At 47.0% G+C, this 13856-nt stretch overlaps 1 protein-coding gene across 1 annotated transcript in view; it reads left to right on the top strand.

Annotated features, from left to right (window-relative positions):
- Positions 1-13856, top strand: part of ACVR1B (activin A receptor type 1B) — a 256246-nt gene that overhangs the window by 188479 nt on the left and 53911 nt on the right. The window contains exons 4-5 of the mRNA XM_069653896.1: positions 11822-12052; positions 12469-12636. Of these exons, the coding sequence (XP_069509997.1) occupies positions 11822-12052; positions 12469-12636 (399 nt within the window). The remainder of the gene's footprint in view (positions 1-11821; positions 12053-12468; positions 12637-13856) is intronic.

The raw sequence follows: 13856 nt of genomic DNA, 5'->3' as shown, positions 1-13856 counted from the left end.
TGGTTGCGGGGGCAGCCACATGGCCGTCACCACCAAGCAGGCTGTCTCCCCACACACCCTCAGTGTTTTTCTTGGCCTGGGCTCTCCATTTAGTTTCTCCCACCCACCTCTCCCTTGGGGCAGCACAACCCTCACCAGTGCCACTCAAGTCCTGCTTTGCGGTCCGCTGGTTGCGCCCTCTGTGCTGCACAATACCTCCCTGCTATATGGCCTGCGATCGTCCGCCATTCACCCTCCTAGGGCCGTGAGCCAGAGGGATTTTCCTCTGTGGTGGCCTCAACCGACCCAGTAGACTTGATGCCGATGCCTCCTCTGCACTCTGGGACCTGTTTGTGAGAGGGAGGGGCGGGGTTGCCTCTGCCCTTAGACTGTCGTCCCACCCCCTTCCCCCAAAACGCAAGTGCCTCCTTCTCTGACCCCTCATTCACACAAGCTCCTAGCCTCTTATCCTCGCAGGCAAATCTGTCACAGTCCAGGCGCTGCTACCAGATCCTTCCACACCGCCATGCAGGGTGGTGGACTCTGTCACTCTTTTTTTTTCGCAGTGAGCAGAGTACCACCACCTCAACACAGCTACATCCTTCTCTATCTCTGCCTCCACGGAGGGGGCTCATGCTTTGCCTCCCCAGCAGCCTGGATCTTCTACCTGGGCCTCTGATCAGGGGTCCAATCACTGCCTCGTACCTTATGGTATCTGCTGCGGTGCAGAGTGCATCCCACCAAGATGGCTTTTGGCACCAAGCCTCTTCCGATCCTCTTTGCTCTGCCATTGGTTTTGCCACTGTCCCTCGGTTTCTGCCGTGGGCAGGGAACTGCTAGGAGTGTTTATTTCCCTGTTTCGGTGGAAAACAGAATATTTATAACAGGATTTCTGATGTTTGTTACTATGCTTAGAATCACATGCTGTGCATAGTCTGACATCCAGTGGTCACTGCGGAGTATTGCATCTTGTTTTTCAAAAGCCGAAAAGGGGACGTCGACCATAGACGTGTCTGTAATATTATCCCTATAGTGACATGTAGTGTACCCAAAATCCCCCACGCGTCGAAGTCCCTCAGATTTTTTTTCCGCCCAGAATACTGGTCTCCTTATGCGGAGCTCGTAAGAGACATTGCCATTACCATTTATTCGACCCTTGGTCATTTTTTGTCAGTTATCAATAATCCATACGCCTCCAGCCCTCTTTCGACGGCTAAGCAACTTCCCTCCGAGTCAAGATCTTTGGCGGTGGACTTAACAGGGGCGATCCTCTGCCGAACACGTGGCCCAGCCTCGCCGGCCTACACAGTAGGGAGAGTGGGAGCTGTTGGGGACATTTCTTTTTTCTTCTAGAAGTAGACTTTGTGGAGAAAATAATTAAAGAAAAACCACCTACTAGTCAGGCCTTAACTTTCTTGCCTCAGTCAAGAGACGCCTCGTCCTATCTTTATCCACGCCTGCATTGGTTAGAGGGGTCAACCCGTGAATTGAGAAGCTTTTTAACCCCTCACCGTCAGACCACCGATAAATTAGGGGTCACTCCATACCTGATTCCTTAGTAGTAACTACCATGAGGAAAAGGGCAGGGGTTCCGCTATCTACTAGTGAAGCACCCCCAGACAAGGAGCTGAAGAAGCTTTATGCCTTGGGAAAGAGGATTACATCCTCAGCGGCTTTCTCCACACGGATTGCCAACAACAATACTTTGTTGGCAAGCTATGCTGATGCCCAATGGGGAATGTTACCCGAAGGCCTACAAGAAGCTCCTGAGCCTTTACGAACCTGTTTGTTAGCCATTGTGGCAGAAGGTACTCTGGTAAACCAAAGCATCATTAAGAACACTCTAGAAGCTGCGGAAACGGCTGGCCGGTCACTAGTCCAGGGGGTACTTCTTAAGCGTCGCGTTTGGCTCAGGAACACGGGTTTTAAGCCAGAAACCCAGGCGTCCCTCATCAGCAAACCCCTTGAAGACTAACCACTTTTTGGCAAGGCGGTTGACGACGCGCTGGAGACAGCTAAGAAGGAATTTGAAACCCTGAAGACTCTGGACGAAATCACAAGACCTCCTAATAAGCAAGGTTACGGCAACAAACTCCTTTTTCGTGGCCAACGACAAAAGCAACAACAATAATACTCAACAAGCAACTGGTCCTACGCTCAGGGAACCGGTGGACAATATGCAGAGAGGGGACGTCGTGGCAAGGGAAGAGGTTGGGGCCCCACTCCCAGAGGCTCCCCGGCTACTAACACCAAATGACCCGAAAGTTCGGGTCCCCTACCATGCATCTCTGGTCGGGGGCCGGTTAACATCATTCCTACAAGCATGGGAGGGAATTACCACAGACCGCTGGGTACTGTCAACAATAGCCCACGGTTACTGCATAGAGGTCAGTCGGTCCCCAACATTCAGACCCCCAAGGGGAAAGACGCCTTTCACCGGAACACCTCTCCATCCTTCTTCAGGAAGTGTAACTGCTACTGGAAAAAGGGGCAATGGAGGTCCTGCCTCGCACAGGTAAAGGAGGGTATTTATTCAGTGTACTTCCTTGTACCCAAGAAGGATTTAACCATGCGCCCTTTACTAGATCTGCGCCCATCGAAGAAATTCATAAAACCCTCATAAAACCTCAAATTTTGTATGGTGACTTTGCAGGAGGTAATCCCCCTGCTCACATAGGGGGATTACATGGCAACACTGAACATGAAAGATGCATACTTTCATATTTCAATGTTGCCAGCGCACAGAAAATACCTCAGGTTCATGATAGGCAAACACTATCAGTTCAAGGTGCTACCCTTCGGCATAGCTTCAGCGCTGAGGGTATTCACGAAGGTACTGGAAGCGGCACACCTGCACAGGTTGTCCATTCCAGTCTACCCTTACCTCAACGACTGGCTCATAACAGGGGATTCTTTCGAAACATGCTTTTCAAATACCTAAAAGACTGTAGACCTTTTTGTTCCACCTGGGCTTCTCCATCAACGAGAAGTCCAGTCTAGACCCCAGCCAAGTCGAGCAATTCCTAGGGGCTCTAATTCGAACAAAGGACGGCCTTGTCTTCCCCTCCGAGAGGGTCCAAAATATGCTGTTTCAGATCCCTCAATATGTAGCTGGTCGAGAAGTGACGTTACGCAAAGCCATGCGACTGCTAGGAATGATGGTGTCATGTATTTATTTGGTACCTCACGCGCGCTTGCGCCCAATGCAAGAGTGGCTCAATAGCCAGTGGTGTCAGGCCAGCCGACAATGGGACGATCTAGTGGTGGTCTTGCAGGCCTTGGTTCTCTCACTGCGATGGTGGTCGAAGGAAAACCTCGTGTTGGGGAAACCATTCGGCACCCCCACAGTGGAAGCCACTCTAACCACAGACACATCCCTCACAGGATGGAGGGGGTTCACCTATCCCATCAGACTGCACACAGAGTTTGGACTCAGAGTGTGGCGTCCAAACACATAAACTTGCAAGAACTGCTGGTGGTCTTCAAAGCACTGAAGGCTTTCCAGACAGACCTACAAACAGTGCTCGTCCTCAGACGGCACCACAGCCATGTACTACCTGAACAAGCACGGGGGCACTCACTCTCCAGGACTGTCCAAGCTGTTCCAGAACATCTGGAAGTGGGCTCTCAAACACATGTTCTGGTTATCTCAACATGTACCAGGGGAACTCAATCTTCTGGCAGACGAACTCAGCAGAGACTTTCGTCTGCCCGCAGAGTACGAATGGCGACTACACGAAGACAGTCTCCAACGTTTTCGCAGAATGGGGCTTCCCAGAGATCGACCTGTTCGCAACTCTGGAGAACACCCAATGCCAGGGTTATGCCTCCAGGTACCCCCAGAACCGCTCCAAGGGGAACGGTTTCTGGATAACATGGTCAGGGAAATTTATCTATGCTTCCCACCGCCCCCCCCCCCCCCACCCCCGACTCTCAACAAGATGGTGCACCAGAAACCAGTTACCATGATACTGGTGGCCCCCATGTGGGCTCGACAACCCTGGTTTGCTCATCTAATGAAGATGTCACTGTCTCCTCCGGTGAAACTACCCTGACCGTACAACATGCTGTCACAGGACAGGGGCCGAACGCTGCACCCATGCCCACAGACCCTGAACTTGGCAGCCTGGCTCCTGAAGTCATAGAATTTGGACATGTACAGCTCCCAGAGAGATGCATGAACATTGTCAGAGAGGCAAGGAAACGGAACACTTGTTACTGCTACTCTAGCAAGTGGAAACAGTTCTTCATCTGGTGCAAGTCAAAGAGCATCAACCCCGTTGACTGCTCTCCCACACAAATTGTTCTTTAACTGACTCACTTGTTGGACTCAGGATTAGTCTTTAATTCCATTAAAGTTCACCTAGCTGCACTTTCCGCATACACTACTTCTCAACATAAGGTGTCATGGTGGAAAGTTCCAGTTATTAAAGCCTTCATGGAAGGAGTGAAAAGAATTCACCCTCCTATATCCAACCCAGCTCCCGGATGGGACCTGAATATGGTACTAACCAGGCTAATGGGCTCCCCCTTTGAACCCATGCATAAAGCAACCCTTCACAATCTCACTCTTAAAACTGCTTTCTTAATAGCCATCACCTCCATTAAGAGTGAGTGAACTACAAGCGCTCTCTATACTAGATCCCTTTGTAACAGTTCGCAAAGATAAAGTGGTTCTACGCACACACCGTAGGTTCGTACCGCAGATCATTTCAAAATTCCATGTCAACCATTCAGTAGAACTACCAACGTTCTTTCAAAACCCATCTAACTTAGGAGAAAAAAAGCCTGCACACACTTGATGTGCGCAGAGCGGTCATGTTTTATATGGAAAGGACTAGACCACTGAGAAAGACTAATCAGTTCTTTGTCTCGGTGGCGGCAGGAAGAGAAAGATGCAGTTTCCAGATCCACTATATCTAGATGGATTGTCCAATGTATCACTCGGTTTCTCTCTTGCTAAGAGAACTGCCCTTCAAGCCAGGAGCACATTCCACTCGAGGCCCTGGCGCATCCATAGCATTCATTGCAAATGTTCCCCTGTCCATTTGGAAGGCGGCAACGTGGAGTTCTGTACACACCTTTACAAAACACTATTGACTAGATTCCCATTCTAGATCTGATTCCCAGGTGGGACAAGCAGTACTAAGACATCTTTTCTCTACTGTTCCTTCTCACAACCCACCTCCAACTCCGGGTACTGCTCACTATTCTATGGACAGCATTTGATTCTAAGCAGATTAACAAACATCAGAAGACATGCATTACTTACCGTAAAAGCATTTCTGATGGTTGCATCAGCTTAGATTCACATGCACCCACCCTTCCTCCCCGCTCGGATGGAAGGAACATAGACGTCTTATTACTTTCTCTTTTCTGTACTCACGTAATAAAGCTCCCTCATGGCAGAATAATACAGAGGGACCTCGACGCGTGAGGGATTTTGGGTACACTACACATCACTATATGGATAGAATTACAGACACGCCTATGGTCGACGTCCCCTTTTCCACTTTCGAAAAACAAGATGCAATACTCTGCAGTGTCCACTGGATGTCAGACTATGCACAGCATGTGAATCTAAGCAGATACAACCATCAGAAATGCTTTTACTGTAAGTAATACCTGTCTTTCATCGGGCGGCCTTCGGGCTCGAGCTCATAACGTCCACATCGAACAGTGCTGGCCATGCTCCATGTGGACTGTATTCTTGGGTGAAGGGACTCCAATTAATAACCTGGCACAGAGGGCAATCCAACGCTCAGAATAGGGTACGCTTATAATATTGAACCTACTTGTCACATTTCACTCCTGAAAATATTTGAGATGCAAACACAATAACACACAGTAACATTGTACATTTTAGCAAGTTTGAGCTTGATTAAAAGTCCATCGAAAGAAAATCAGGGATACAAGCTAAAATACTACTTCTTGGTGGTAGACTTTAGGGACCCAGGAAAATGTTACTGTTCAGATGAGCACCCTCAAGAATCCCTTTTGAGGTGTATAGTAGTTGAGGAAAAAATCCACCTAAGTAGTAACTGACAAATCAATGCGCAGAACTGCTGTTAGGAAGTTGTCTGTTCTACCCCGCAGTTCGGGAGAAAGGAGTAACCAACCCTAGTGTACTTCAGAGGAGACCCCCCACAAATATTTGAGCTACAGGTTTGTGAACTAGAGGACCCAGGGAAGAAGGGAGCAAAGCAGGATTCAGACCAATTTACGTCAAAGACCAAAAAGGTTCAAAGGGCCTACAGAACCCAGCGACCGGTATCGCATGTAACCCACCAGCCCATGGCCCAGTGGTACGTACTCGGTGACCGTTTTTCAAATGGACTGCTTGGGAACTGAGGTACAACCTGGTAAGTGCATGTCTTCATTTGCAGGTGACTGTCCGGTCGCCCATTTGTAAAGCAGTTTTTGTGCTACCCTCTGAAAGGATCCTGCAAGTAACCCTCGAGGGTGAAGGATGAAACACCTGCTAAGAATGGGAAGCCAAACGTGGGAAGTGTGGTCAGAGCAACAAGGTTTAGCTCGGGTAGATGTTTTAAATGGACACAGGTCCACACACATAAATGCAAATGCAGAAAATGCACAACAGATATACAGAAATATATATTCACTTAGTCGCACATAGTAAACTTCTTCGGTAATAACAAACAGGATTAAAAAATATAAAGTATATTTGAAAACACTAAAGACTATACAAGGACTCTCCTGAACCCAATGTCTCAGGGCCCTTACAAAAGCTAAATACCCAACATAAAATAACGGGACTGGGGAGAACCAGGATACCCTTCAACCCAACAAGCAGATACGTACCTAGTAGCATGCACAAATAAGTGCAGTGTCTTAAACACACATCCCAAACCTAGCACATGTGGAAGAACCTAGACCTGATGGTCAACACATCATGTCATGGGATATAAAACGGAAACTCCGATTTACCCAAAGGAAAAATCAGTTAAAAATAATCACTGAAGCACAATTTGCCATTCGCACCCCCTTTCCATTTCTCTCTGATCACACCAGCAGACGCCCTCTCCTCCATACCACGCCTCAGAGCATCTACTTGCATAGGCAACATCTGCCCTGCTCACATCATCAAGCTCTGTGCTGAACCCCTCGCCCAGATAGTTGCCAAATTAATCAATGCCTCCTTCAGCTCATGTACTGTTAACATCTTCATCAAAGATGCTTGGGTCACACAATTGCTGAGAAAATCCTCCCACGACCCCACCATGCCAACCAACTACCGTCCCATCACAACAGTTCTCTTCTTGAATTCTCACAGCCGATCTACAACTCCAAACCCACCTAGATACCAACAACCTACTCGGCTTGCACCAGTCGAAGATTCAGACCTAGACATAGCACCGAATCCGCCCTCCTGGATCTCCAGATCCAACTCTATCACATCCGAGACATCAGCAACCTTGCTATCCTCATGCTAGTAGACCTCTCGGTGGCCTTCGACCTTGTCGAGCATGGCATACTCTGCCACCGCCTCCTTACCTCCATCAACCTCTTCCTTGAAGCGGCTACATGGGTAAAATCCTGAGTGAGCAATCTCCAGGATCTTTTTCGGAGATGAAGCCGCTGACCCCAATCCAGTCTTACGGGATCCCACAATGGTCCTGCCTCTCTCCCACACTGTACAATGTCCACCTAGCCTTTGATCACCTGGACATCCTGAACATTTCCTACTTGCGACGACAGGCAGATCCTCATAAAACTCACAGGTTTCCACGAGCTTGACTCTGCTAACATCAACTGCATCTACAGCATTATTCAAGCTTGGATGGCTAACCATCAACTCTGCCTTGATGATGGAAAAAAAAAACTGCTGATTGTCGGCTGTCCATGCCGCCTCAAACACCTTGACCCCTGCCTTTGCCTCATTTTTCATTGATGGCAATAGCATCTCAGTATCGCAGTGTCTAGACCCTTGGCGTCTACCTTGACGCTGAACTTGACATGCACAAACACGTGAAAGCGGTTGCCTCCATGGCAAATTCAACCAAACTCATTAACCTCTCCAGAAAGTTCCTTACTCTGTAACTGCCTTACCCTAGCCAGAGCCATCAGCGCAGGGACCTCCACCAAAAACCTGAACAAACTTCAATTAACCCAAAACAAAGCACACTAGAGCAGTGTGGGGCCTCAAACGATCTGACCACATCTCCTTAATCAGATGCGAAGCCCACTGGCTTCCTAACTGGGCACGCATTGATTTTAAAATCCTGTCCATCACTCATCAATGCCTCCACAACACCCTGCTAACTCACCCACGGCATCACCAAAAAGTCCAATCCACGCAACCTGCGTTCCTCCACCTTTCCACCCCAGATCGTCCAGAAAGAGCAGGAGGATCTAGCTTCACCACCATCGCGCCTGCACTGTGGAATTACCCCCCCCACCCCTATCGGAGGTGATCCCTCCTACCTGACCTTCCGCAAACAAATCAAAACGGCTTTCCAACAAGTTTGCATGGTTTTGTACCAGATAACCAACATTGTCTTAACATGTAACCATGTACCTGCCTATTGTACTCTGCCTGTGTAATTATAGCGCTGTGATACCCCTGGGTCTTGGCCGCTAACAAATACAATAAATACATTAATAAATATTAGTACCCGGCGAGAGATAATCGGAATGAAAGAACCATTCTGATTGGCCCTCACCGGGGCATTACCTGGCCGGGAATCCCTCTGATTCCATGCCTTTGTCCCTGGCAGGGGGTGTGGCAGCCCCTCGGCCAATGAGGAGGCTCGAAGCGTCTTTCAGATTAACCAAAGGTTTAAAATACCTTCTCTTGGATAACTGTGTCCTAGAGTAGTAGAGTGAAATTGACTTTACTTACATTTTTAACATTCTAGACCCAGCAGACGCCATCTTACTGGAGTAAGGGTGCTGGAGGGGTTACTTAGTATCACCTTTGTCCAGTGTCATGTAACATTTTTGTTACCCTTTCTACAATTAATTCCTGGTGGCAGTGGTTTACTTTTTTCTACCATTGAGTGTTTGTACCATGGTCTGCAGCTGCAGTAAAGCACCCATGGGTGCCCATTTTGTCAAAATGGCCCTGGTCGTCTTTTTTCGCCATTTCTTGTTGGAAAGGTCCTTCTTGAGATTTACTCTGCGTGCCAAACCAGGTTTGGTCCCTGTTAGTTTGGTCTTTGGCAGGATTCACTGGTGAAACCTGCCTCTGGCTCCAGCATGGGTTGCAGGGCAGGAAGCAAGGGAGGTGCCCTGCGCTTAGTCTCCTTGGTTACAGGAATGCACCCAAAGGTGATTGGCTGTCTGGCTGTCCTAAGAGGACAGCCACCCTGCTGTTATTGACAGCTAGGCTGCGAATGAATGGGAGAAACCTGCATAAAAGGCAAGGTATTTTGGACAGAAGGCAGTCGACCACTGGATGAAGGAATCCGAAGAAGAACTTGGAAGAGACGCTTGCTGCAACTCCTGGACCGTTGGTTTGCCCGGTGAAGCCCTGCTGCAGTGCTGAAGCTCTGAATTTGCCCTGACCAAAGAAGCCCTGCAAAGGACAACTTCTCCCCTAGGGTTGGCGGGACCAATCGACCCCAAGATGAACTCACCTGGAAATCCTCTCGAAGCTGTCTGTACTTCCATTTGCTGTGCAGGAACCGAGTGCCGGGGAGAGGAACACCGGAATAGTCTGACCTCAGCTCCAGGAAGATCCTCCGGACTACCTCAAAGGTCTAACCAAGCCTCAGCCACCTCAAGAGTGCTGGACCCCAGAACCAAGGAAAGCCCACAGGGTATCCGATAACCGCGGTAGTGCTATTGGCGAGAAGCTGAAACCTCAAAGTGCTGCTGATCTGAAAATTGCATTTGCTGCCTCCGACCTTCAAACTGCAAAAATGCACTAATCCCCAGACGTTCTTTCTTGTCCCCATGACTGATGCCTAGGAACAGGATCTGCCATACTACAACAGGAACAGAAGCCAGCTGGCACCAATATCTTCAGTCCTTAGGTACTGTAAACAAAGGGGCACTTCCCTCTTGCTGTCTAGTTCGCTTGCTCTCAGTTGAGACTTGCATTTACTGCCTTTGGTAGAGTTGCTTGCAGCTCTGCCTTTCACAAGCCTCCCAGCTTGTGGCCCAACAGTGATTTCTTTTTCAACAAAAACTCTCTAACATTGACTTTTTACTTAACTTCACGAAGTGCTTCAGCTCCCCTAGACTTTGCTCAAGTGACATTGGCTGTCCTTGCTACCTTTTCTAACCTCCTGACTTTGTTTTGATCTGTCCCTCCAGAAAGTCATACATACCTTACTTGTATAGCTGGGAAAGAGTTAATCTACATTGCATTAGGGGGTTCAAAAGTGCTTACCTGTTTGAGAAAAGTGTTAACCATTGTTTCTTCCTCTAACCTTTTCATTTTGACACCAAAATCAGTATTGCTTTAAATGTACCAGTGACATATCAATGTCCACGGTGTCCTAATTGAAGCTACCCCAGGGTATAGGAAGTGTCTGTCATCCCAAATGAGTATCTATTGATTTACTGAAACTGTATTTTGAAGAATATTTAAGTGTTAAATATTTGCTCCCTTCTAAAGAAGGCTTATTCAAACTGGCTGTTAAATTAATAATAAACCTTGAGTATAAGTGTTATTTGGATACTTGTCACTGTGACTCTGTTACAAGCCTACAGCGCATGTTGACCCCTCTTGAGATGAGCCTGGCTGCTCAGTCACTGTACCTACTTGTGTTGTACATGCTTATACCAAATGGTGAGTTAACTATTGCCAAAAGGACCAGGCGTGATGTCTCCCACAGGGTACTGCATACAATCTTGCCCAACAATGGCGCTATACAAATAACCTATCATAAAATGGAAAGCTGAAGCTCCAAAAAGAAATTCTGCCTTTAAACAAGTGCACCAGGAAAAACCTGGTTTACTGCCACCAACCTGTTCCAGGCACATCAGAAAGGCAAAAGGGATGCTACAGAAAACTGAGGTAAAAGGGGTACAAAGTACCCCTTCAGCACTTCACTTTAAGGTAATGTGTACTGCTTTAAAACACAGGAAGTCCTGAAAGGAAACACTGTATCCCTGCACTGGTGACCGGTGCCAGTTGAGCAGGGTAGGTAAAGCCTAAAAAGGCTTTTCTTACCATCAAAGTCAGATTATGGTTCCAGGCATTGCAACTAGCTGGAGGCTCCATTGATGTCAAGAGAATGAAAGGTGCAAAAGAAAACTCTTTACCAGTCTGCATAGCTCTTGCCATTGCAGAGTTGAAGATGCCAACAGGCACACATCACAAAGTTTATCCACTTCTTTTTTTTTGTAGCAAAAAGGCCAATCTGTGTAGCAGATGCCTGAAATACTAGTTCTGTATCTTGTAAGTAGAAAGCTATTGGAGGTGGGAAGTCGCAGGGGGGGGGGTGGGTCCAGCTGGAAGGGACATGAATGTTGGCCAAACAATGATCTCCACCTTGTTGTTTAATACAGTACAGATAAACTTGTTTAATACAGTACGGTTAAGGGCAGAATTCCACCATAAAATATAGTATTGTATTGAAATGGGTTATTTGTAGGATTTAAGGCTGTCTAGGTCATCCAGGCTTACTTTTTGACCCGATCCTTTGTCACCACTTGTTGCTCTGTCATTGTCTGAGATTGTGTTAAATGTCCTCCTTTGATTTCGGACTCCCCATCATCCTCTCTCCCAAGCTAGATCTCACAGGCTTGCATCTCGAACCTCAACAGTTCAGCTTATGTACTTTCAGGCTCATGTTTTAATCCCCTCTTCCCAGCGCCCCTTCCCCTCTGAAAATCACGGGCTCATGTCTGTTTATTTTCCTGTTTACAGGTTTACCGCTTTTTGTACAGAGAACAGTCGCACGAACCATTGTCCTGCAGGAGATTATTGGTAAAGGGCGCTTTGGCGAGGTGTGGCGTGGGAAGTGGCGAGGCGGTGATGTAGCTGTGAAAATATTTTCTTCACGGGAGGAAAGGTCCTGGTTCAGGGAGGCTGAAATTTATCAAACGGTAATGCTGCGACATGAGAACATTCTTGGCTTCATTGCAGCTGATAATAAAGGTAAGAACCTACTGTGGACAGCACTGTCTTGCTATCCTTTCATCTTTTGGTCTAGAATTCTAATTCTATGGAATGAGGTCTGGTGCATGTACCTTATTTAAGCTTATGCTTATTGGTATCTCGTGTACATTCTACCTGTGCAATTAATGCATATAACTGTGCCATGCTCCTAAACCTATAGTCTTTGTAAATTGTACTGTTTATCTCTGCTGTTATCACTTCCATATCTACTAGTGACCCTCTGGATTTACAACACTATCTTCCCACTGTGTCAAACAGCCTTTCAACTTTGCTCTGCAAGTTTCCCTGCCTGTTCTTCCCTGTTCCTCCTCCTTTCTGTACTGTGTACTACTATGCATCCCACTTGTACGTTTTGCCGCGACATCATCACTAATGGCACCTCCTTTTGATGACAGATAATGGGACGTGGACTCAGCTCTGGCTGGTCTCGGACTATCACGAGTACGGCTCCCTGTTTGATTATCTAAACAGATATTCAGTGACCATAGAGGGAATGATCAAGCTTGCTCTGTCGGCTGCCAGCGGCCTAGCCCACCTGCACATGGAGATTGTGGGCACACAAGGTACGCTCAATTTGTCATGTTTAACTGTGCTTGAGTGGAGATGTAACTTTTGAGCTAACATTTTTGTTTTGAGATTTTGTAGTCTGAAATAATTTCCCGGGCTGATAACTTTATTGTAGCTTTGTAAGCTGGTCAGAACATGTATTCTGCCGCTAATATGATTAAAATATGTACTAGTTTGCAAGTAGTTCACTGTTGCTTGTTCACTGGTGTCCATAATCATGCAGACGTGTGTTGAGTTGATGGTTTAATGCGAGTGGAGTCCTACAATGTATTGAATCAAATAAAATGCCAAACTATCGCTAACGCATTGTTTTAAATCTAAAAGTTGGCTTGAAATGTTTCTGTTCACTGAGGGAGTTTATTTTCTTTACTGTGCAGTGTTTTTCCCCACATTTCTCTAGCGGCAGGAATGTGTCCCCTCTGTTTCTACAGGCAGGACCATGTGGTGTTCACTGAAGTCCATGGTGTTTATGGTTCCCTGTTCGATAGTGGGGACTTTTTGCCCATAATCTGTGGTGGAACTTGCCCTTTCCCAGTTGTCTGGAGGTAGCATGTTTTATCCTAGCTCACTGATGTTTTCCTTGGTTCTTTCAAAGCAGAGGTATGTGTTTCATTCATCCCATGTCGAAAAAATGTGTTGGCTTGAAATGTTTCTGTTCACTGAGGGAGTTTATTTTCTTTACTGTGCAGTGTTTTTCCCCACATTTCTCTAGCAGCAGGAATGTGTCCCCTCTATTTCTACAGGCAGGACCATGTGGTGTTCACTGAAGTCCATGGTGTTTATGGTTCCCTGTTCGATAGTGGGGACTTTTTGCCCATAATCTGTGGTGGAACTTGCCCTTTCCCAGTTGTCTGGAGGTAGCATGTTTTATCCTAGCTCACTGATGTTTTCCTTGGTTCTTTCAAAGCAGAGGTATGTTTCATTCATCCCATGTCGAAAAAATGTGTGGTTTCTTATTCCCCAGAGGTAGTGGCCTTCCCCTAATTTTTTGAGCCAATAAAGTTTTTCCTGTGCTATAGAGATCTTGATATGGGCTCTGTCATTAAATGCCTCACCGGTTGTATTGTCAATATCTTTCTAAACTGACTAGAGTTTACATGCTGGTTGTCAGTCCAGTTGTTAGACCACAGGAGGGCGTAAGGAAAGCAAATTTGTATAAATGCGCTTCTACACCACTGTTTAAACACAGGTCTGGACCAACTTGGTTTGACATTTC

This window comes from Ambystoma mexicanum, chromosome 3q (genome assembly GCF_040938575.1).
Source record: "Ambystoma mexicanum isolate Mex_15411 chromosome 3q, UKY_AmexF1_1, whole genome shotgun sequence".
NCBI classification, from domain to species: Eukaryota; Metazoa; Chordata; class Amphibia; order Caudata; family Ambystomatidae; genus Ambystoma; species Ambystoma mexicanum.
Note: the sequence above shows the minus strand (reverse complement) of the source record. Positions and strands in the feature narration are given on the sequence as shown.